General features: G+C 37.5%; 1 protein-coding gene across 1 annotated transcript in view; it reads right to left on the bottom strand.

Moving 5' to 3' along the window:
• Window positions 1-25,504, bottom strand: part of SYT1 (synaptotagmin 1) — a gene marked incomplete at its 3' end in the record, with an annotated part of 225,879 nt that overhangs the window by 149,487 nt on the left and 50,888 nt on the right. The window contains exon 2 of the mRNA XM_082742418.1: window positions 5,301-5,483. Coding sequence (XP_082598544.1) covers window positions 5,301-5,466 — 166 coding nt within the window. The 5' untranslated portion in view covers window positions 5,467-5,483. The remainder of the gene's footprint in view (window positions 1-5,300; window positions 5,484-25,504) is intronic.

Consider the following 25,504-nt stretch of genomic DNA (forward strand, 5'->3'; position numbering starts at 1 on the left):
GTTCTTATTTGAAAGACTAGGTGAATGAGATCACCCAGAGAGAACATGTTGGAAAAACAAACAAACTAACAAAAAATGGAACAGGGTTAAAAATGTAATCCTGGGGCGCCTGGATGGCTCAGTTGGTTAAGCGACTGCCTTCAGCTCAGGTCATGATCCTGGAGTCCCAGGATCAAGTCCCGCATCAGGCTCCCAGCTCCATGGGGAGTCTGCATCTCCCTCTGACCTTCTCCTTGCTCATGTTGTCTCTCACTGTCTCTCTCTCAAACAAATAAATAAAATCTTTAAAAAAAAAATGTAATCCTGGATCCTCTGCCACTTGAGAGGAGAAAAGACAATGAAAGAGGAGGACCAGCCAGTGAAAGAGTGTAGGGATGGACAGAGAAGGAAGAGGAGAAAAAGCAGAGTCCTGGAAATCAAGAGTTTCAGATGATGGTGGCTAATAGCGATAATAATACAAAAATATTTGACTGAGTGAAGGTGGATCATAACCTTCATAACATCAAGAAGTAGCTGGTGATTCCAGTGAAAACAACTTCAATGGCACATGCAGAATGGAAATTAGAATGGAAGTAGTTGAGTTGTTCTTGGGAGTTAAAGAAAGAGATATCTGGGTCAAGGTTATGTTTTTCAATAAATTTTGGTGTACGTATGAAGGAAGAAGATATAGTGGTAGTTTGACAGAGGGGTAAAGTAAGGAGAAGAAAAGTTTAGTGCAGGAAAGAAGAAAATGGAACATTTCCTGAGCACTTAACTGTGTGTTGAATTTTTGCTAGGCACTTTCAGATACGAGAACCTTGAGCATATGTGTGGGCCAAAAGGAATGAAGGAGAGAGAGAGTGAAATTATAGAAGTTATTTAAAAAAGAAAAAGGAGGGGCGCCTGGGTGGCTCAGTGGGTTAAGCCGCTGCCTTCGACTCAGGTCATGATCTCAGGGTCCTGGGATCGAGTCCCGCATCAGACTCTCTGCTCAGCAGGGAGCCTGCTTCCTCCTCTCTCTCTCTGCCTGCCTCTCTGCCTGCTTGTGATCTCTCTCTGTCAAATAAATAAATAAAATCTTAAAAAAAAAAAAAAGAAAAGAAAAGTAAAAGGAAAATTGGAGGTGATACTAGGGAAAGGAAACACCATGAGGGAATTCACCTTTGCTAGATCAGACATCATTGGAGTGGGTTTAGAGACTGCAATGTGCATATAGTAGGCTGCAAAGTTTTTGGTATTTTCATAATTTGGGTTTCTGTCTGACCGGAGTAGATGGCTTTTAAAAATGGAAATAGATTTGTTAAAGTGACAGCTTGAGTTTAATACTAACTAACATTTATAGAATGCTTACTCTGTGCCCTTTAAATGCCCTGCTCCCTTTACCCAACAACCCTGTGGTGGAGATACCATCTTCGTCCTTACTTTATACACAGAAAGATGAACAGAGCTGGTACACGGTGGAGCTTAGATTTGAACCCATGTAGTCTGCGTCCAGAGCTTGCGTTTTTAATCCCTCTGTTAAACTATTGAATGGCATTTCTGCACGAATTATACAACTACCCTTCATCCACTCTTACTCCGGACTAAGAGACAGGTTCTGGCTCTTTGGTTTTCTGCTGTGCTCAAGGAAAGGGACACTCTACTTGAAGAAGCTCATGAATATCAAAACCTTAATCATAGCTCTTTGGATGACACAAGTTCACGCTTTACAAACCAACCATGGCCCTAGTCATATTAAAATCAAAGTTGCAAAATAAAGAAACATCCTGAAAAACCTTGTCTGCTTCATTTAGATAACGGTGTGCAGAATGAATTGAAAGATAAAAATGCTCAGCATTTACCATTTCCTTTTCTTCCCTTTTTTTAAGCCCCATGGTGTTACGGATGATATCATCAGGCAATTTGGTTTGAATATGTTCCTTGCTGGACCGTGTAGATTACCCAACTAATGACAGGCCTACTCCTTGCCATTGTGACACCTCTCTTCTCACAAGTGGGAATTTCAAGTGACAGATTAAAGCTGTTTGCTATCAATTTTGCAAAAAAAAAAAAAAAAACCACATCTGCCAGATAACCGAGATTTAGTTCAGAGACTGAAATCAATTAATATTCTAATTTGTTACCTGTCATTAGCGTCACACTGTATTATGCCAAGTCAAAAGTGATAACCTTTATATAACATAGGCTCCTAAAGGAATTTGATTTGCGGGATGTGTTTTATTTGTGCTTACTGTTGCTCCTGGCGCATAAATCCCATTAGAATTTTCAATTACACAGACAGTAAAAATTGTGGTGGATTAAAACGAAAGGGTAAAATATGCCATTACACATTTTTAATGAAACTATACAGCTGTGTTTATGGTAAGTTTTTCTAACTCTAATTTAGTGTACTCTTTTAAGATTTGGTTAGTGGGCTTGTTTCTTTCTATTAAGTCAAGGGGGATCAAGAAATATGGTATTTTTGTAGGTGTTGCCCAGATCCTCTGACATTCTATTACTTTAGGTTGCTGATCAAAAGCAAACCTCCATGGAGGAACAGACGAGACACCTGGTCTCAGGGCCACTGCAGAAGAATGGGACAAGAGCGTGGAACAGTGGCTTGGGAAGAAATGAAATTAGCCAAGGAAAGAAAGAAACTAAGGGAGCATTTTCTAGTTTTTATTTTCCAGCTGACTGTTTTCTTGCTGCTAAACCGGAGGGAAATCTAATGCACATGATGGCTGTCTCTAAGTGGGAAAGGGTAAAACATGGAGGTATCACTGCAAGGATGGAAACAATTTGCTTTTTTCAGTGTGAATGACTCAGTCAAGCTCTGAAATGATTCTTAATGTTAAAAATTAAAGGTTCTTAATAGGCTTTAATTTTTCAGCATCTTCAGGCCTCAAAGTTGAAGAGGGTGGTTCAGGAGGTAAGTTAAATAGACATTCAGTCATGCATTTATGCAGGAAGTAGACATGGAGGCCTCATATGTACCAGGCACTGCCTGGGATATAGCTGTGCAAAGAACAGACCCAACTCCTTGCTCTCCAGAGAGCTTACATTATTTCGGAGGGATCCAGAGCAATTTAAAAACAAATAATAAGGAGCACCATCTGCAGCACGATGCAAAAACAAATAATAAGGAGCACCATCTGCAGCACGGTGAGAAATAGAGCAAGGGTGAGGACAGGAGCTTCCGGCAAAGATGGGGTGGGATGAGTGAGTTATCATTTTAAGCAGCACGGTTGGGAAAGTCCTGAACTAAGAGGATGACATTTGCACAAAGCCGAAAGGAGAAGAGAGAATGAGTTATGTGGATGTATGCAGAACGTTCAGTCCCGTAGTTAGTACCAGTGCCATGCCTCTCATGGGGTTTATTCTAGAGAAGGTGGTGTTGCAGATCAAGCAGAATATGCATTTTATTTGATGTTCTTTCTTTCTCTGCTAACTCATTTCTCATAAAGCAATCATGCTGATAAAATATTCAAGTGAGAGTTCGCCCACTCCCCACGCCCCCCAGCATATGAATTTTGGTTTGTGCCTTGTCATTACAACCTCCAAGTTTCGTCAGTAGCACCAGGATCCTCCATCAACCTTGTAGCAGAGCAGGAAAAAGAACTTGGATTTCCCATCCTAGGGCTCCATCTATTGGTCCATCTCTACCTCCTCTAGATTGTGGATCTTCCTGCGAGAAGGATAATTACTGGCCCCTATACTGAGAGTGTCTCTCAGATGAACTTGAATTTGTTAAAAGTAGACCGATCAACAAATCGTTAGTCACTAACAGACAAGAAATTGATTCTGTGTATTTTTTTTTTCCTCTTGCTTTCTCAATGTCCTTACAGAATAATTTTCTTATAAATTGATAAATCTCTCCTCTGGATTACTGCAACATTCTGCTTTATCTTCTGCCTTTGACTTTCTGGAGCTTGTTTTCAACACAGTTGCTAGAGTGATCTTTAAAAAAAAACCCGAGTCAGATCATGGGACACCCCTGCTCAAAACTCTACAAAGCCGTTTTATTTCACTCATAGTAAAATCCAAGTTCTTAGACTAATGCTCATGGCCTCACATGGTGGGGCCTATGTTTCAAGTCCGAATTCACCTTCTGCCACCCCTCACCTCATTCATTCTACTAAAGCTCCCTGGGTTCCTTGCTGTTCCAAGCAGATTTTTCCCTAAGGGGCTTTGTCTGGAATTCCCAGAATTAAAATTAAAATGAAAATTTTGGAATTTAAAACTTCCTCCTCCATTCCCTTCAGGGTTCCTTACAAAAGAAACCAGCCCTGATCATCCTAAAAAATAATGTTTTTCCCCTCTATGCCCTTCTATATTCCACTTACTCCTCTTTAATTTCTTTCTTTAAAAATTATTTTTATTTAACTTCAATTAAATAACATATAGTAGATTATTAGTTTCAGAGGTAGAGGTCTGTGATTCATCAGATTTCTATAAGACCTGATGCTCATTACATCGTGTGCCCTCCTTAATGTCCATCACACATTGACCCCACCCACCTCTTACAACCCCCCCACCCACCGCTCCTCCAGCAACCCTCAGTTTGTTTGCTATGATTCGGAGTCTCTTACGGTTTGTCTCCCTCTCTGATTTCATTGTCTTTAGTTTCTCTTATATCATTTCTTACTGCATGACTTACTGTATATATTTGCATCTTTATTGATTTGTTACTTTTTTCACTAGAATATAAGCCTCGTGAGGCCCAAAATATATTTTTCCTGCATCTGAAAAACTCTCTAGTTCATCAGAACTGTTCAAATCTAAATAAACAGACCAACCTATGGTTTCAGATTTAAACGCCGCTGGTAGAACTAGAGCTGCCCTCATACACATGTACTTCGGTAGAGGTGGTTGTTTTCCCGAGGACAAAGAAAAACTGTGCAGAAACTTTGAAATATTAATAAGTGAAAGGAAACCAAGCTTGCAATATCAGGAAAGTACATTTTAGCTATTGCTTAGGAATAATCTATACAGTGGAATAATTTCATAAATATAAATTTAAAACATATACGACAATGCATTAACATGAATATTCTAGAGAAAAACAGACATTTAAAAAAAATACCTACCTGCATTAAACACAAGATACAATTTTTTTTTTAATTAAAAACAGGGCTTTGAGATATAAAGTATACTTAAAGATTTAAAAAATTCCATTTCTAATATTCCATCTTCTTATTGGAATGCTACCATGCCAAGAATGAAAAAAAAATGTATGTTTATAGTATGTCAAGAGAAATTCTGCCTTTTCCCCCGCAGTGGGTAAGGCCATTTTCAAACATTTCTTTTGACCCTACCAACCGACCATATGTAGTCGTACTCACATGGAATTTTATGCAGCTCATTCATAAACTTCTCCTTCAGCTTGGAAAAGGCATCTTCCTTTCCTTCCCCAGGACTGGCTGGCTCTGTGGCGTTATGGGGGAGAACAGTTGCAACAGTAGTGACTGGCGGGGCAGCCAGTGCCTCATGATGACTCTCGCTCACCATTTTAGGTGCAGGTGAATCTAAGAGATGAGGGAAGCAAAATAAATAAATAAATAAAAGAACAATTCAGAATGGCTTAACTGATCTCACATTAAAGGTACACCAGAGATGAGACACATCAGGGGGTGCACCTGTTCCCTGGGTAACTAGTCCAGCATTAGCATATTACTTTATGTTGGTTCATAAAGTATTTATGGAACCACCATGGAGAGTCTTTTTCAGAAGGTAAGACCAGGCGTACATCCTGAAAACCCTCTCCTAACAATAATGTGGGAGCTCTCAAATCTATTAGCTGTTTATACCACCGAGTATTTACTGTGTGGATGTGATTTCTAATCTGTATGTTACAGGACTGTGGATGATGAAGCAGTTGCTTAGAACATACATGCTCTGTGCTCTCAACGTTTGTGTCTTATAAGAGGAAAGAAAGATAAAATATTTATATTGAAAATGTTGATGAATGATAGCATGCATCAAAATATTAGTGAATTTTAAGATGGTTGTAAGTCACACTGTTATGACATTGATACTATAAGATGTCATGAGTGTCAAAGAGGAGTTAGTTCTTAAATCTCATTTATTGATGGTACATTTCCTTCGCTGTCTTTTTTTTTTTTCTTTTTCTTTTTGACATTTACTGTGGACAATACTGTGACCAGTAGTTCCCTTGTCTTGCTGGGAAAATGTTGGGAGCCACTGTAAATGTGGCAAGATTGACTATATACATCAAGCAACTGATGATGAAACCTGCCTTGTCTGTCAAATAATTTCAGTTTATTCTATTTGATTATATTATTGAATTATTCTGATTTTAAATGTTTACCTCAAAAGTGTTTAAAAACAAAAACCCAATTAATCCTTAAGGTAGCCAATGAAAAAAATCTAAGCCCTTGAATGCAGAAGACCTCAGTTCGAGTCCTCTTCATAGCTAAATGGATTCTGACAAGGCATCTGACCTCTTCATTTATCTGCCTTCCAAAATATGTATAAGAGACCTGCCCTGCCTAGATTTTTCTCAGTACATGTGAAGTGTTCTATAAATTTAAAGAAGGTAATCTGAAGAGGTAGGCTTGAAGTCCTATTCTCCAACCTAAACATACTCTGGACTTTCCTAATTTTTTTTCATTTTTTATTTTTTATAAACATATAATATATTTTTATCCCCAGGGGTACAGGTCTGTGAATTGCCAGGTTTACACACTTCACAGCACTCACTAAAGCACATACCCTCCCCAAAGTCCATAACCCCACCCCCCTTCTCCCAACCTGGACTTTCCTAATTAATTTTACTGTATGACTCAAGATTTCAGGCAGTGCTCATAAGAAAGGGAACAGGATTTGGGGCAGAAATAGATAAATACAAACATGTCTGGGCAAAAGAAACTCCACAGTCTCAGCAGAAAAGTTGATGGACCTATGATTTGCAAAGAAATGGAGATAACCAGCAAACAAACAAAGGATTTTTATAAAATTAAAAATTTTTTGTGAGTTAATTATGCATACTTAAAATATTTAGTGGAAGTACACTTGAAAGCAGAATAATCTCAGATGTGTGGAATTATTATTAGAATCTGAATCAAAATCCAGAGATTTCTGGATCTCTTAAAAGAAGATGAGGTCTGAAGCTAATAATACACACATATAATCAATTTTCATTTTATAATATAGTCTCTTTTTAAAGCTTTTAATTTGCTGCTAGTAGCTACTAATAGAACCTGAAAGGGGAAAATCAGACTGATGTGGGCTTAAATCTTCTTTGGTTCTTTAGTTTCTTCATTTGTAAGGTGAGAGTGGTCATACCAAAGACATGACGTTTTTGAGCATGCAATGAGATAATCTATGCAATGAATTTAGCTTTCTATGTGTCGATCAATTGACTCAGTCCTCCCGCCTCTCCTCCTTAGGAATACTTGGCAACCCAGAATTTTCCAGGTTGTGGAAAATTGTATTTCTCCAACTCAAGGTCACTTTCTAAAAGATTTTCATTATTTTTTTGGATTCTATTTAGCTTAGGATCTGTCTGCCTGCAGAAAACTGGACTTCTGTTTGCATAACTTAGGAGAAGCTTTGGTACTGATCATACCGTAACTTTTATATTTCATGCGCGTCAACAGGACTAAAATTATATACACATACATACACAAACACATCCATATGTATGAAGTATTAGTATGTATGTATTCAAAAACTGAATTTGGTCCTCTGCTGTGAGAATCACTAGATATGATATGCCTTATTACTTATCTCCACAGGTTGGTTGAGGATATTTGAGGGATCATGGTTTACTGTAGGATTTAAAAGAAAGTATTGCATTAAATACAAATACATATATATAACAGTGCCATCATTAAATTAAAACTATGATGTCTAATTATGTTTCCACTCAATTTTGGTCCCGTTCTGGAAGTGGGACCCTGTTGCTGGTTATCTGGACCTATCAACTGCTACCTCAAATGGCTATACAATTGTTTCTAGCCTTTGTGCCCTGGGATGGTTGGGCACTTTGCCACTCAGGTTGTTAAATATTTTCATGTTCCCTCAGCTTATAATGGAATAGAAAAAATTTCAACATACAAATTGAATGATCTGAAAGGCTATTTAGAAGCCTCAACATCTGGAAGATGGACTTGAAGTTTACTCAGTACATTTTTTAAAAGAGGCAACAAATGTTTCTGTAATTTCCAAAAACAATCCTCTGTAGTCGAAGGTATGCTTTACAAGTGTTTTATCAAAACAAAGCTATAAACTTTAGCTCTTACTGGTCCATGATAGTATTATCTGTATCATTTCTGATATTTTTAAATCAAGGAAAGATTCTAGAGACAGTGCTCCTTTAGTTAATGTATACCACTGTGAAATTAAAGTCTTTCATAAAAGACAAAAATATAATGGGCAATTAAGGATCTAATATACTGATAAAGAAAGACTAATAGTTTATTTAATATTATCTTCTTTGTCCTTTATATTTTGAGAGATGATGCTGTTTGTAAATAGCAAAACTAAGAACAGTGACATGGCCCTTGAATGTATATTTGTGGAAATAAGATGCTGATTTCTTATTTTCCATCATTTTGTAGATGGAAAAGCTATCTAATTATTTGGTTCTGCCTAATTTGATAACCTAATATTCTTTTATATAACATTGATTGCTTATTCAGAAAAAATTTATGGTCTACCCAAGTCTTGATAAAATAATAGACAAACGTTATTGATACCCACTAAGTGGTTTAGATGTAGGAAAACCTAGAGTTCCCATGACACTCCCATGAAAGGTATAATTACCACCCATTTAATAGTGAGGAGACTAAGGTCTACAGAGGTTATGATTTGGTTCAAAGTCAGACAGTAATAATTAGTAGAGTTGGGATTTGAACATGGATGTCTTAGCTGCTATAGTGTTAGGGACTCACACACTGTGAGACAAGTATCCAATAAAATTGTGGTTTTCAAAGGAGTTTTTTACTATAACCCATAATAAGAACTACATTTTACATGGTGCGCCAGCATACAGGATATGTATCTGATATCTGATATCTCATATCAACATCTCACCACCTAGATGTTCTAAATGGAACAAAAACTTGATAGAAAAAATGCTTGTCTTCATTATGTATGAAATATTCTGATATACTTAGCTTTTCTCACTAAAAATTTTAGTTGTACCCCCAAATTGTATACACTGGTTTCACCATCTTCTAATGGTTGAGATCCACAGTTTGGAAAACCACTATAGAAAGGACTTGGGAAGATACAATAAAAATTAATGGGGCTAATGAAAACTAAAGATGCCGCTTATTAACCCACTGTGTGCCAAAATACTGTCCTTGGCATAATACTCTCAGTTCTCATCACAACCTTGAAAGGCAACTTGGTCTTATTTTACAGGATAAACTGGGTTGTGGAGAGGTTAAATGATTTGTCCAACGAAGATTTAGCCTAATTCAAGGTTCTTTCTACCGGTCTTCTCTCATAATAATACTGGTCTATTATTAAACAGTTAAATCAGTATTGGAAAGGTATGATTTTCTTTTGAATTGATTTACCAGTAAATGGAAAACACAAGTCTTCTTGCCAATGGGAAACAGATTGCTTAATTTTAGAGGTGGAGTCATTGAATTGGTTAAAGTGGAATTTGGCCTCTTGAGGTATGTCAAGAGAATTAATATTGAATAAAATTCCCCTGTAGGAGAAAGTTTAGTACGAATGAAATGAGCAAGCAATTCTCAAAGAAATATACATCCTCCTGACAGATAAAATGTGTTTAATTTTACAATTTTAGAAATAGCCAGAACCTGAAAGTCAAAATAACAATGAACTAATTAATATATATTCATTTGTAAATATGACTAAAAGTAGATGTGAAGGGAAAGGGTTCAGAAAAGTGAGCAGTTGGGTAAGACCATAGAGTAGAAAATACTTCATGGCGGCCAAAGTAATAGGACATATAAAAAGCTATAGAAAAGCTCATTCTTTTTTTCTAGGAATTCACAAGAAAGAATTAATCTGAAGTGTATAAACAGTTTATAGAAGTTTATTGTAATTTATTTGTCAGAAGAGCAGAAACTAACAGACATTTTAAATAATAGTAATCCATTAAATGAAGTTACTAAAATGATCTTAACAGTAAATATTTGCAAACCTAGAAATACATTAGAGTGTTAGATGAAAAAAACAAAGTATGAGACATTAAATAAAGTATGTCCAATTTTTCTAAATAAAAACTCCTGTATAAAAGAGGTTGGAAAGAAACATTTAAAATGTTAAACTTGTGGTAGAATATTCATTTTTTTCCTGTATGTTTACATATTTTAAATTATACAAAGAAAAAAACCTTTAGCACTGTTTGCTCTTAAGAAAAACGATCTTGCAGAAAGAGTTTAATTTCCTAGTGCCAGATTTTCAAAAACATACTTTAAAATATAGTGTAAAAGCTAAATTGTAGGAAGTAATGATTTAGTTACACATTTAGCAAATACAGTGTACAAAATGGCCACCGGTTAAAATACAGTGTAGAAAAAATATTAAGGTATCATAGAGGTTAATACTTTTGTGGTATAAAATGAGGAAAATCAGGATTTTGGTTGCCATGACAACTTCCCTTTGTCCCTTATATTCTTCTAGTAGGACTTTAATTATGTCTGTCTCTAGGTCCATAAATTGATATAGATTTCTCAGATTATATAGTGAGCTAGTCTGTCATTCTGCATAAACGTAATGGTTTCAGGAGAAAGCAGCATTTTCATTTCTACTGAAGTATTGTATTTTATAATGACAGCATGCAAAATTGAAAAGCAAACAGGAGGGGGGCGCCTGGGTGGCTCGGTCAGTTAAGCGTCCGACTCTTGATTCAGGTCATAATCTCAGGGTTGTGAGATCGAGCCCCACATTGGGCTCCATGCTGGGCATAGAGCCTGCTTGAGATTGTGTCTCCCTCTTCCCTGCTCACCTGCCCCCACCTCTCAGAAAAAAAAAAAAAAGGAGTAAACCAGAGGAAAAGATCAAAGGTCAAATAGACACTGAAAATATTACTTAAAAAAGTATTCTGATGCAGAAATGCCCCAAACTGAAAGTAACTATTAAAGTAATTATATAAAGAGTGCAACAGATATCATAGAATATGTTAGAACATATTTTTGAGATGGAGGGCAGAATGTTAGTGATTTTATCTCATTAGAATTTGCCTTGACCTTCTGTAGGTATAAGTAGAAACCACGTGCATCTCTCCTTCCTTTCAGAAAGGGGGCCCATGGTTTCAGAGAGTGCTGCCTAAGGACAGCTCAGAGCTGAGTGTTCTCCCTTAAATAATTGCCCTTGTCTGGGAGGGAACTGCCATGCCCAAGGTTAAACCCACTTCCCCACGGACAACCTACATTCAATGATTGCCTCACCAGGATAGCATTCCCCCAGTAAGCTACGTTGGACTCAGAGCAGCTTCCCAGGGAATACAACCTGTGGCACCCACTCTGGAAGATTTTTTGGGGGAAAAAAAGCCCAAACCACTGTCATCATTTCATTTAAATTTTTCCAAGCCCAGGGATCTATGGGCACTAAGTGAAGTCTAGCAGCATTATCAAAATCTTCCACAAATGTGCAGACGTTTGAAAGTCAGGATTAAGGTATATATTGTCTCTAGTTTGAATAGATACTGTCTCTTGAAGGAAGAGGAAACCTGGTCCCTCTTACAGCAATGACAGCTGACTCCGGCGATAGTCCTAGTAAGGGTGAGAGATGAAAGGTGGTTTTCCAGCCTTGAAGCAGCTGGAGCACAACAGGCCACCTACCTTCAGAAACCATAAAAAGTACATGCTCTTGGATCTTTTTCTTCTTTTTTTCTGAAATAGATCTAGTTACCTCCAGGTTTTACCCATTTAGTCACGAAAGCCTCCTAAGAGGCACAGAGCGAATTTTGCTGAAGAGTGTGGTTCTCAGGCAGTATCTGTCATAAACACTTTGCACCTTGACTGTAAGTGGGTCTGCTTAGCTGTACTTTGAGAATAGAAGCTGCATCCCGCCCCAACCCTAAAATACCACACTACAAACACCAGAAAGGTGTGTAGATGTTTATACCGAAGGTGTCTGTGGAAGGGCATGAGCAGGAACGTTCACCGGCTGCATTTCCTAGGAATCTACTTGTTCATTAACTTGCCCCTTTATTGGGGAGGTTGAGGCGGGACTGACCTACAGAGAGAGCTGTACATATTTAATGTCTACGACCTAATGGGTTTGGAGTAAGTATACACCCAAGAAAGCAACACCACAATCTCTAGTTCCTGGCTCTATACAAAGGGTTGTAGGTCTTTTCTCTGCCTCCTTGTAAACGGTCTCAGCCACCGACAGCCATCTTGGTTCTCCTTATTTCTCTATTTTTTTCTCTCTTTTCTTCTCTTGGATCAAAATCCTCTGCTCTCCTTATCGTGGCTTTTCTTACCTTTTTCCCTTCAAAGGGGAGAACAATACTTACTACGGGTTTCATTTATCAGGTATTGGGCGTTCAATGTATGTTGAGTGTCTGCTGAGCCCTGTGCCTTATGTGGAGGCAGAGAAAAGGAGAGTAAGACCCCAGTTCTCACCCTCAAGACAGCCCAGGAGTTTCTCCCGGCTCTCTTTCCCGCCGTTACAGAAACTCAATATGTCCGTGATCGTATCTCTTGATGCCAATAGTGGTAAATTGCAACTCACAGTTACCTTCTTGACATAGTGAAACAACTGGAAACATGACTCCGATTGCCAGGAGGCAGATGGAAAAGCGAGAATAAGAAGTAACAAGTAGGACCAGGAATTAGGGAATTTGGATCCAAAGGATACATGTGAGGTGCTTCAAACAGTAGGATAGCTTAAAAGGCAAACATTTGTATTAAAAACCAGAGATCAGACTCTTTAAATGGCTAGCTATTTGTACTAGAGGTTGGAGAATTTGGACTTATCCAGTTCCACTTTTCATATTTTTAATGTGAACTGTTTCTTTTATTTTTAAATTTTTATATTTTTATCTTATATTTATCTATTTATTTATTTTTGATTTTTTAAAATTGTTCTGTTATGTTAGTCACCATGCAGTACACTATTAGTTTTTGAGGTAGTGTTCCATGATTTATTTCTTATCTTTTAAAATACAGTTTAGTTTTTTAAATTTTTTAGTGTTCATCTACTTCCATTCTCGTCTCCCGGAGACCAGCAAAAGCAGTTCCTCAAGATCCATCTTCCTTAAAGGCAGAAGGATACTGGGTATAAGAATTCAGTAATCCTCTCATTTCACTCTAGTTTCGAGTGTTTAAAAAAATAATGTCCTATGTCAAAACCTGTCATCACTCTCAAGGTTTATTTCCAGGTTGGCCCAACTTGTTCAAAATCATTATTTTCTATTTAAACTTTGTTTTCTCTGGAGAGAGACTGGTGGTCTAACCCTGGATCCCGCAGATAGTGGGTGAGAGACGTACTCGAGACGTGAAGCCTAGTGCTTACCCGCTTGTAATTCCTTCCCAGGGAAATTGTCCTGCTCACAGGCTCTAATAATGGGCGACAGTCTGGGTAGATTGCATGGCCACCCCGTTGCAGCAGAGTCACAGCGGATTTCAGGAAGGACGAGTGTCTGACTCAAGGACAGCTCACTTAGATGTGGGCCTGAGGCCAATGGCACTATTTTAAGATTCTCTCCCTCAGGGACTGACGCTATGAAGTACTCAGAAGAAACTGAGGCAGAGAGAGGAAACATGCTCCTTGTCACAGAATTAAGGGGTAAAGATAGGCGTCCAAGCCCGGGACCACAGTGCAATGATGTTCCTCCTGTTTTTCCTGCTTCCTTGAGCCCAGTTTGTAGTACACTATAGAAACGAATACAATAGGAATTGGGGTAGCCGTCCCTTGCTATCGAGAAAGCATAATGAGAAGTAAAACCTACCCTTTCGGTTCACTAGGCTAGGTAGTTTTGGGTTTTGGGGGCTATTTAAATTGATAAGCCGGTGGCAGTGATTCTGTGACCAAGTCTCCCTGCATTCATAACTACGTGCGTGTGAAGACTGGTAGAACTGATGACGTGCAGTCATCTGCAGGCCTAGACAAAGGCCGTGGAGACCAACTGAGAATTGAGGGTTTGGAACATTCAATTAAATGCACTTTTCCACATTTTTGCACCTCAGAAATGGGGATTTGCCTTTTGTCTGTGGCATCTTACTCTCTGGCCAGGCCCAGGGCCTTTTCAATCTGCCATCAACGTTCTAGTCAACAAGTCCTTGAAAGGCCATTTGAGGAAGGAATCTGCATACGGGCTGTGGTCTGAAAGCTTTCTATGAAGCCTACACAGTTAAACTGGGAGAATGAGAGTCAAGTGTCTGGAAAGATTTTGGAAGCATTAGTGGAGCAATATTTAAAGAAAAGCTTGATCTGACAATGATGGTAGCACACAGGGAAATGGTGTGTAAAAAGAGATGGGCCCCATTAACTCTGAATTGAGAACAGGTTTAGAAATTTTAAGAACTTAAGCAACCTATTTTGCTTTTAATTTCCTCATTTGTATGTATAAAAGTGACACAAAATAAAATCAAAGTGAATGATTTTTCAGTAAGTACAGTGATAAACCATTTCGACATAGTTGAATTTGTACATTTTTTTCATGTATAAAGTAATGGTGCTTCTTGTAATTAATGGTTTCTTACAATGCATAAAATATAGATTTCCTACAGAAGAGAAAGCATTAGCATTGTTTACAAATAGTGTGTTATAAAGCAGTGAACTTGATAAAATTTTTAAGAGTTTCTCATTCCCAGAGGATCAGTCACCACAATTATATTTAGCAATTGAAAGCAATATAAATTTAAGAAGAACCAGCTAAAATAAAAATAAATCCAAGAACCAAATGGGAACTATATTTAGTACTACAATATTTCCCCCTTCAGACCTATAATATAGAGAATAAGAGAATGGAAACAAGTAAATCACATCCAATTCAAAGCCCAAGTACTAAATTACTATGAAATGATACAGAAAGTCTAGGGTTCTTAAAAACAAACAAACAAACAAAAAAAACCAAAAAAACAAAAAAAACCCTCCCACTTACAATAGGGAAATAAATCTTGAAAATTGGGATATGAGAGCAGTTTTAAAAAGCATTTAGTGAACTCAGAAACTAAAGATTGTTTTTCTAATTTATTGTGTACTTATTTCTCTACTAATAAAATAATTTATTTTTTAAAAGTTTTAAAAGCTGCCATTTATTTTAAAAGCATCAGTTAATGGAGAACTTTGATAGCTTGAAAGGGTCTCCTAAGATTTTATTAAGAATGGCAGAGCTGGTGTCACTTCGTGGCTCAGTCAGTTAAACATCTGCCTTTGGATCCAGTCATGAATCCCAGGACCCCTGCTCAGCGGGAAGCCTGCTTCTCCCGCTCCCCTTCCTTGTACTTTCTCTGTCAAATGAATAAATGAAAAAAAAGAAAAAAAGGGGGAAAAAAAAGGACGGCAGAGTCATAATCAAGAAAAGCTAACAAAATAGACTTCCAAGTGCATTGCAAAGATTTCAAATGTATATCACAGCGTTTTAAAAATTGTATGATAAGGGTCAAAATCTCTTTTAAAATTTCTTTGCTAGAAAAGGTAGACATGAAAACCTAGAGATGAAATTGATCTTGCATGGATCAATTTAACATAGTTTTCAGTGACAATGCTCATTGTGTACAGTATTAATTGAAGTGACCTCTCTTTAACTTCGGCATAGTAAGATGAAACTAGATGCTTTTGGCAGTGATTGAAGAGAAGCAGCGTAGCCGGATCAAGCCAGTTGGCTCTCAAAATGTTTTCTATAGAAGCTGCAGATAGATAATTTGGAATCCCATTCTCCATTGCTTTGCTGAAACTCAGCTCTGAGCTCTTGCTGTTTCTGAGCGGCAGGCACTTGAGAGAAAATCTAAGCTTGCAACTCAAAGCCCTCTTTTATCAAACTGTGTTCAAACTGTCATTGTTTTGTCACACAGTGAAGCAAAGCTTAAAATCGATCCAGGCACAGTTCAGATTGTGGCAAAGATGATGAAAAATTCTGCAGTCTACAGTTAGAAATAGTGTATTAATAAGTAACAATAGTAACCCTTTCTAAGCCCATACGATCAGACAGACATTTTTATAAGAGCTTTAAGCATATAAGCTCATTTAATGTTCATAAAATAAACCCCGTGAGTCAGGCAATATTATTAAATCTCCATTATAGATGAAAATATGCCAAGTTTTGCACAGTTAGTAAGTGTTGGAGCAAAGATTTAGAGTGAAGCAGGCTAGCTCCAGGATCCGTGGAATTCTGCCTCACTAATAAATGAATGGAGAGATGTTGAGTGAATGAATAAATTGGGTGCCTACAATGTGTCTGACATGATACTAGGTGCTTTGGATAAATTTCAAGTAGTTCATTCACCATCTGTATGCTTGGGAATGCATACAGATGGTTAGAATCCAATGTGTTATATATTGTAGAAGAAATAATTATAGGAGGCTACTGAGAGATGATACCAGACAGAAAACCATTGAGATTTAACCTATCTGAATGAAGTGGGGTCTGAAGACTTAGTTTATATGCTAGATATAGACCTGTCGGTGTATATGTATATCAGACATGAAATATAGAAAGTGGTGATTTGGTTATTCTTCTTCCTAAGTGCTATCTTCTGTTGTGTGCCAACTAATTAATTTGGGGGCATGAGACCTCAATGGATAATACCCACAATTTACAAAATAATTATAAAGTTGCATGTCAACTGCTTACCTAATAGCTATTCACTCTTTCTGATTTAAGATAAGCCCTATTTTTTTCAGGCAACTATTTCCTTATCCTCCACTCATGGATAATCTTTATTTGTGTCTCTCTCTCTGTATATGTATCATTCATGGTCATCTCATTGTTTTTGTCTCTGGTTGGCTTAGGCAAGGAAGGGCAGGTGATCCAGTTCAGGCCTGTTGTGATGGAGAGGAAATCTGTTGGGTGACTTCTGAGGAAGTTTTTTTAACTCTGAAAAATGGATACACAGAAACCAGTCTCTCTTCTGCTGGTGGTGTCTGGGTTTGTGTGTGTGACTTGGAAGAGCTTGCAGTCATGTGATCGTGAGAGAATCTAGCAAAGAAGCCTGATGCTTTACAGATGCTGCTCCTGGATGTTGACTGTGACCCTGACCCTCATGATGTTGCTGAGCTGCTGTATTAACTACGGTTATAAACATCATACCTTGCAACTTCTTGCAATGGGAGATAATACATTTTCCTTATCCTTTAATGCATTTCGTGTTGGGCTTGCTGTTGATTGCAGCCAAAAGTTAGTATCTACAAATACTTTATAATCTAATTTCCCACAATAACACAAATAAAATTTACTTTTTCTATAGGCTGATTTTTTTTTTTTAAACTATACTTTGCCAACTTAACTTCTTGTTAATACCCTTTACCTGTGTGTGCCTTTGATCCTTAGTTTTTGGCTATTGATAAGTCTAAGAGATACTCATTACATTTTCTTCTATTTAGAAAAGGACTGTGTCTTCCCCACATCATATGTATTAAGATAAAGATCATTTCCCTACATCCTATGGTGCTTGATAGATAAAACTGAATTAAATTGATTTGAAATACAAAAAAATTGGTTTTTATCTAATTTTGAAGATTTGAAAGGTTTAGGTAAGATTCTAATTTTGCATATTCAGACTAAATGTTCTGCCTTCTCTAATGCACCCATCATTAATCAATGTGTGAGAGAGGAGACAGTGAACAACTACATCTTGATCCACTTGAGAGCAACTAAGAATTAAATCAGGGGAGCCCAAGGTTTGGAAAGAATATTTGAACGGGAGATAGCCTATTATGTTCATTATGTAGCATGGTCTCCAAGTGTTTCCCAGTGGGTTCTTCTTCTTTTGCTGCTGCTGCTTCTCCTCCTTTGCTTTTGGCTCTTAATAAGCAATAGCTTATTTTCCATCTCATCATCAAGTCAAGGTTTGATAGAGTTAGACCTGTATCTATGAACAGTTTCATGGCTTTTCTTTCCTCTTGGTAAACCCAGATCATACCACTTTAAGAAAGTGAGGGGCACCTGGGTAGCTCAGTGGGTTAAGTCTCTGCCTTCAGCTCAGGTCATGATCTCAGGGTCCTGGGATCAAGCCCGGCATCGGGCTCTCTGCTAAACGGGGACCCTGCTTCCCCCCTCTCTCTGCCTGCTGCTCTGTCTACTTATGATCTCTCTCTGTCAAATAAATAAGATCTTTAAAAAAAAAAAAAGTGAGCTGAACAACAGATTTCTTAACCAATACTATCAAGTCACCATCTCACATTTAAGCATCATTGTGAAAAAAATGACTTTGATAAAAATCATTATCTGTCACTTTCTGTAAACTTTTATTTTGGCCAATAGTTGGATTTAACCATTTCCATCTGAGTGGCTCAGTAATAAGACTGATGAATATACTACTACAGTTTGCATCTCAGAGCTTCAGACAAAGAGTTCCATGTAATGGTTTGCATTGAGAAGCATGATCTGTAAATACTTCCTCATTTACATCATAAGCAGGCATGCTATCTTCCTGACAGCAATATATGGAGCTAAATTGCCTTTTCATTTTATATTCAGTAATTATAGACACTATAATTTCTTCAAAATAAAGCCATTCTATAGGCAATCCTCTCATGTTTTGGGGCCCTTTTCCCACACTTATTGATCAAAACATTATGACACACTAAAAGAAAACGGAAAAGTGATCTTAAGTACTTGTCTCGAATGTGCCCTTCTTGAAAGGTGTTAGATGACTTGTAATCTCAAAATGCCATATTATCATGACTTATTACTATGAAGTAGAAATCATCTCTAGATCACTGTAGAACAACAGATAAGGCCAGATTTGCAACATTCCCTATTGTGTAGGTCAAGATCACTGATGATTAGAATCTCAAGTTTGTTTCATCAGTCTGGTTATAAACTATGGTGATTTTGTTGGGGGAAAATAGGTTCGTATTTAGTCAAGTGGTTTTTTGTTGTTGTTGCTTTGTTTTTGTTTTGATTTTGTGCTGTTACTATACCACTGCTTTTCCTTAAAATGGTTAATGTCAACATGTAGAATCTCAAACAATATCTACCTGGCTAAGCAGGCATTTCAGAGTGAGGGCACACTGTTACAAATTCATAACTGGATATTATATTACATATAAACTAACACTTTTGCTAAGATAAAAGTGTACTGATGGCATGAATAAAATATGAGTGTTGATTTTAATCATCCTAGAGTCACTCTGTATCACAGAAGGTAAAATATAGAATAAAAATAGGAGATAGGACTTAATAAAATTCTGCTTGTTTACTGAATATTTCGTTCATAGAAATCACTTGGGGGCTTTTGTAATCAAAGACAAAATCAATGGGAAAAAAAAATCTCTGAAAACAAAAGATGTGTGAAAGCTTTGTGCCTTAAAAACAACAATGACGACAAAAAAGCAGTAGGGACGCTAGCAAAGCACCACTAAAATAAATGGAGCAAAATTATAAAGTCAAACTGAAATATATGAGATTTTTTAGAATGGCAGGTTAATCTCAGAGAATTTTCCAGGCTACAAGTAGAAAGAACAGGCAAAATGTAGCTTTACTAGAAAGTTTAAAGCCTCAGTCAGAGAAAAATATATGATTTCGTTCATATGTGGAATTTAAGAAAAAAACAGATGAATATAGGGAAGGGAAGGAAAAATGAGGTAAAAAGAGAGAGGGAGTGAAACCATAAGACTCTTAAGTGAGGGAAACAAACTGAGGGTTGCTGGAGGGGAGCGGGGTGGGGGATGGGGTAACTGGGTGATGGACAGTAAGGAGGACACAGGGTGTAAGAGGACTGATGAATCTCTGAATTCTATCCCTCAAACTAGTAATACTCTATATGCTAACTGACTTGAATTTAAATAAAAAAGAAGTTTAAAGCTGCAAAGATGAAAATAATAACAGCATACCTAATGGAATGCAATTCCAAGTTTTGCATGTTCGAACACATTAAGTTCAATTTGAGGGAGATCGGTAACTGGGGAGTTGATAGAGCATTTCAATGGTAAAATATGGAGGCCTGCTTCCAACCCAGAGTGAATATAAAACCTACACAATATTGGGCAAGCATTGTTCCTGAATCTTTTCTATCACAAAATGCTGACAAGGGAAGAGCCAGAAGGCAGCTGGTAGGGGGAAAACGGATCCAGAGCTTTCAGTGTTGAAAAAGGGGATCATGCAAAATCCCGCTGTTATTCATGATAACAAGTGAGGAAGCAAGCCAGCATTTTGCAGAGGGTGTTGGAGAGAAGAAAAGTCTCAGAAATCAGCTGATGAAGACAGCCCTTTATAGAAGTCCATCATCAAAGACTGAACACAGGCCTGAGGGAGAACATGGCGTTCCAGATGAGAGAGGAATGGCGCGGCACTGAGGAGGGGTCGAAGGACCCAGGCAGCACACACGGTGGGAGTCTCTGCTGTACTTAAGACTCCTCTCTCTTGGCCAGGCTGGTTAGTGACTAGAAATACTTTCTCAGTGAGGGATGCCTGGGACTGGATATCGGAATGCAGGCTGATTTCACAATGTCCCGTGTTCAACGTTTGCAGTTCCCCAAACTCATGGAGCCTTCCCCTTTCTCACAGTGGCCAGTCTCCATGATGTTTGTACATGGCCTGTGCTGCATACGTAATTTAGACGGAGTCTTAGGCTATTAACAACCATTTTGAAAATAAAGAGACTGAAATCTTTTAAGTATTGTCTTTATGAATAGATCTAAAAAAGCAAAAAGCAGTAACAAGTTCTCCCCATGTGGCCGTCCTGTCATCTTTCACACTTATATCTTCTTTCTCGAAGCTTTTATCTACATCTCTACTCCCTTGACACTTCTCACCATAGACATTTGTGCTATTGCATAAGACAGAAAACTCCTATAAAATTAATGTTCAACTTGATTTAGGCATGAAATTCTAATATGGTCCAGAAAAGGATCATGCTGCTTTAAAATAATTTTTAGTGTAATTCTACAAATAAAGAAACCATTTATATCAATAAAATACTTGTTTTCTGTGTATTGCATAAAATCAATTTATATTCAAATATTTGGCTACTGCCAGATCAATGCCTTTTAGACGGCTTGGAAATAAAATAACTGTGAAACATTGCGCTCTATGAAGGACAATAAAACAGAAAATAAAATATTAATGGGATAGCAAAGTAATGCTGACGAGAACACTTTGGTAGCTGTGGGTCACTTCTGAATTAACAATTTTCTACCACTGGTCTTAAAATTGATGGATTTCCCCCCTGGTCTTGATTTACTTATTCATTAACTAAAGGGATTAGTAAAATTAATTAGAGCACAAAAGTTGATATAAGTACTAAACACCACAGACAAGGAGCTGAGAATATAAGTCCTAGAATTAAAAGACAAAGTGGAATTTTATAACAAGTTTCTACAAGATTTTTTACTTAAAACTGTAGAAAGAGATGAATTCTTTCTTTCTTTGGTTTAGAAGTTTAGAATTTTCTGTTATTTTTACCTTTTTGGGGTGGTGGTGGTGGTGTTTGCCTTATTTCTTGGCTGTTTTATTTGTATCTGTTTTTTAGGCAGGAAATTATACATCAAAGTACAGTCCTACCTTTTAAAAAATATAAATTTTCTCTAAGGGATTGCATTGGAGTAATTCTAGAGCATCACTCTCAGAATGTGTTTGGGTTTTAAATATTATGCATCACACTTTAACTAACATCAGCATTTTTTTTTTGTTCCTCTGCTGACGTCTGGGCAAACTAGCAGATGTGTGCAACTGATCAGGGATTCACATTCTGGGCTGTGGTATCTTTGATAATTATTAAGTCAGGAGAGACTAATCTCCAAGCTTAAAACTTGGTTAAATGATGGCTTTAAATTTCTTTTTATCTCTTGCTTTGAAAGAAAGAGAATTAAGGGCGCCTGGGTGGTTCAGTCGTTGAGGATCAGTCTCTTGATTTGGCTCAGGTCATGATCTCAGGGTCCGGGGATGGAGCCCTGTTGTAGGCTCCGTTCACAGTGGGGAGCTGCTTAAGGATTCTGTCTCTCCCTCTCTTTTTGGCCCTCTTTCTGCACACAGAGTACGTGCATACACACACACTCTCTCTCAAAATAAATAAATATTAAAGAAAAAGTAATAGAATTTATATTAATGTTCTTGGCCATCTTGCTTTTTTCACTGTTTAAATAAAATCTTCTTGACCATTTTCTTCCTTTCTTTCTGCTTGCTTGTTCTCTGGAGCAGAGGAGCCTTAGTCAGTTGGCAGGTTTAGACTTCCTGAATATTCTGCATGACCTAGGACTTTGAGTTCACTTAGAACTAGGCTATTAGTTCACTATGATTTCTATCCTTACCCTGATTTTTACATTATGATATTGCAACCAAAACAGTCTAGAATTCTATGAGGCCTGAGGATTCCATCAAATTCTATCTCTTTAAGTTGACTTCATGTATTCTTGGTTGTAGGTTTTAGCAGCCTCCTGAGTCTTAGAATATTCCTACACATTACATTTTTCTAAATACAGATGATCAACTAAACATGGACCCCAAAGAAGACACCAGGTTGCAACTGAATGTTTGTTTCCAACAATCTCAAACCTTAGACCCGTAGAAGGGGAGTTACAGAACTGCATCCTCTAATTAACAATTTTGAGCTTTTCAAGAACACTTCAGCCACATCATGTCAAAGCTAAAATCAGCAGCTTTCCAAAACCATGAACACAACTTGACTGGTTTTGACAGTCTATTTATTAATTGCTGCCAAACTATAATTATTACTGCATTAACGTCACGGATCTGCAGAAGAGCAGTGTCAACTAAGCATCTGCCTCAAAGACTTGAATATAAATTTATTTCTTTAGGTTTTATCACTGATCCTTACTGTTCTTAATATTTTCAGGCAATTTTATCTACAACCACCAATAAATTCTAAAAACTGGAACTAATTGTTCTCCGAATTGATGGACTCTCTTACCTCCTGTGGTGTGTACAATGCATGTCATCCTGGCTGGATGGAGCAATGGGAGGGAAAATATTAATCACGGAACAATTAGTTCTGATCTAAATCTCCCCCGCCCCCACCTCTGGAAGGGAAAATAGCCTTCCCACAGGTGAAAGGGACACATTTCCTCTCTGTAGTTGTTGCTAAAGGAAAATAAATATAGGTTAGACTGATTGTCTCCCTGCCCCACATATAATTTAAATTCTCAATTAGGGTTCTTTAAGTTTGGCAGGAACACCAAGACATTATAATTAAGACTAGTGGCCCTGATCTTTTCACAGTTCCATGTACCTGTCTCCATGGTCAACACAGGGCAATGAATTGTTTCTTGGTCTGCCTCAGCCACCAGGCTGGGCAAGGCATGTGTGCTCACAACTGTTTTTTCTTTAACTAACAGTTGGCACATAGAAGTTGATGAGTAAGTACCTGCTGAATGAATGGATGAATAGAATTTATAGTCTTCGAATATAAACAATGTCAGCAGTTTTAAAGTATTCGTGTTGCTGAAGGCACTTCTCTATAAGATCCATAGATGAGGCAGTTAAACAGAAATATGTAGTTTAACCTTGCCTTCTCTAACTTTACATAACCCTATAAAAGGAAAAAGTAGAAAATCTGATATTTGTGTGTGTGTGTTTTCTATCCCAGCTCCTCCCAGATTGAACGACATAAGAATTGATCGTGTGATGAAAATGTGACCTGGGCAGGTTTTGATCTGCGACACCCAAACCCTTGCTGCCAGCCTTTTCTTTTCCAACTTTGAGCATCCTCTTCCCTCCCCATAATGAATCCCAAAGCCTGATGATGACCATGGGACCACTTTCTTGGATGCTGCATAGTTTCTGTGTTTTTCTGAATTTCCGTATTCTCATTCTTCAACCCCAGCTTACTCGTGCTGCATTCTCTCTTCCACGGTTCTCTCTGAGTTACTCGACATGCAAGGCTAACTTTTAACTGAACATCTGGGAGCCTGACTGCACAACTTAACACAATCAATTATATGGCACTTCTTTTTAACATAAATATTTAACTATAGATGTTATTTTCATTTTGGTGGAGTGAGAGGTTGAAAATTTTGAAAGTGATTTGTGGACAAGGAGAGGGAACAGTTAGAAAGTTAAGAAAAGGACACCACAAACACTTTTTCGAAGGTTTTCATATTTTCTACAAGTGTAAAAGTGTTGCTACCAAGGGTACATCAGCTGTCCACAACTGATATAATAAGAGGAAGAGGCAAAATCAAAGACCTAGCAAGCAGAGAACAGATTTCATCGTGCAGTCTGACATGCCCTTACAAATTAAAAGGGATAGCAATAAATATGCAAAATGGGCTTAGTTAACAATGGGGATTTCCTCATTTATGGTTCTAATCAGGGCTCCAAGGTTAACAGAATTGGTGTTATTAAAGTTTATCAAAATAGCTTTATTGAAATGCCATCTTTATATCTACCCTCCTGGCACTAATTCCAAGCAGGAAGGATTCTATTGGCAAATTTGGCCTCAGCATTACGGCATTCCCTGCAGGTGGGGATTTTTTTTTTTTTTTTTTTTTTGCCAGCTTTGCATAGAGAAAGAGAAATTTTGCATGGAGGTGATTATCCATACTACCAAATAAGCAAGAAAGGGCTGATAGATTAAAGAATGTAGTTGGGTTGAATGATGTGCACACATACAGTTATCATTAAAAAAAAATTCTTCATAACAAAGAATTTAAAAACGTAGTTACTTTGTGTGTGTGTGTCTGTATACACACAGTCATTTTCAAAGTGAGGTCCCTGGGACAGCCCCAGCAGATGAAATGAAAATTTTCAAGACCCCCTCTCCAGATCCACTGAGGGTAGAATTCTGCAGTCTAGTGTAACAAGCCCTCCAGGTGATTCTGATGCATGTTTATCTTTGAGAACCACTGGAGTAGTTTTATAATTAAATACAAGCAACAGCAACCATACCCACCGGCGGGGGGGGGGGGGGGACCACACAATTAAATATTTTCATATGACATGGCTTCTAACTCAGGGTGATTCTTTCATCTAGATCTCATTCTATGAATAGTGGTCTCTTTTAATGTTGTGCCAGATTTACTGAGACAGGAAAAATTAGCCTCCTGATTTTTATGGTAGGCTTGTTTTCAAGGGTTTTTTAGACTATAGAGAATTTATGCTTCAGATGCTCAGCCCGCATGAAACACTGCTGTTCCAAATGAATTTAAACAAGTTTCAGTGCTTAGCAGGGACTTGAAATTCAGGATTCAACAGAAGTTGGATTATTACCATAATAAGAATCTGTGGATTTTATAGCCAATTACATTTTCAAATTCCAGTTTTTAAACTAATCTGAGCCTCTATAATTCTAATATGCTCCTTGGTAATTATTTATCAGAGCATACTGGGATTTAAAAATACTTAAGAAGTAATGAAAAATACAGCAAAAACAAAATGAATACAAAAAGCAAAAGTGTTCTGAAATTTGAAGAAATGACTAAGATACTTACAGTTAGAGTCATCTAGTTTTTAGGTACTACACAAAATGGT

This window comes from Mustela nivalis (genome assembly GCF_964662115.1).
Source record: "Mustela nivalis genome assembly, chromosome: 7".
Classification (NCBI taxonomy): domain Eukaryota; kingdom Metazoa; phylum Chordata; class Mammalia; order Carnivora; family Mustelidae; genus Mustela; species Mustela nivalis.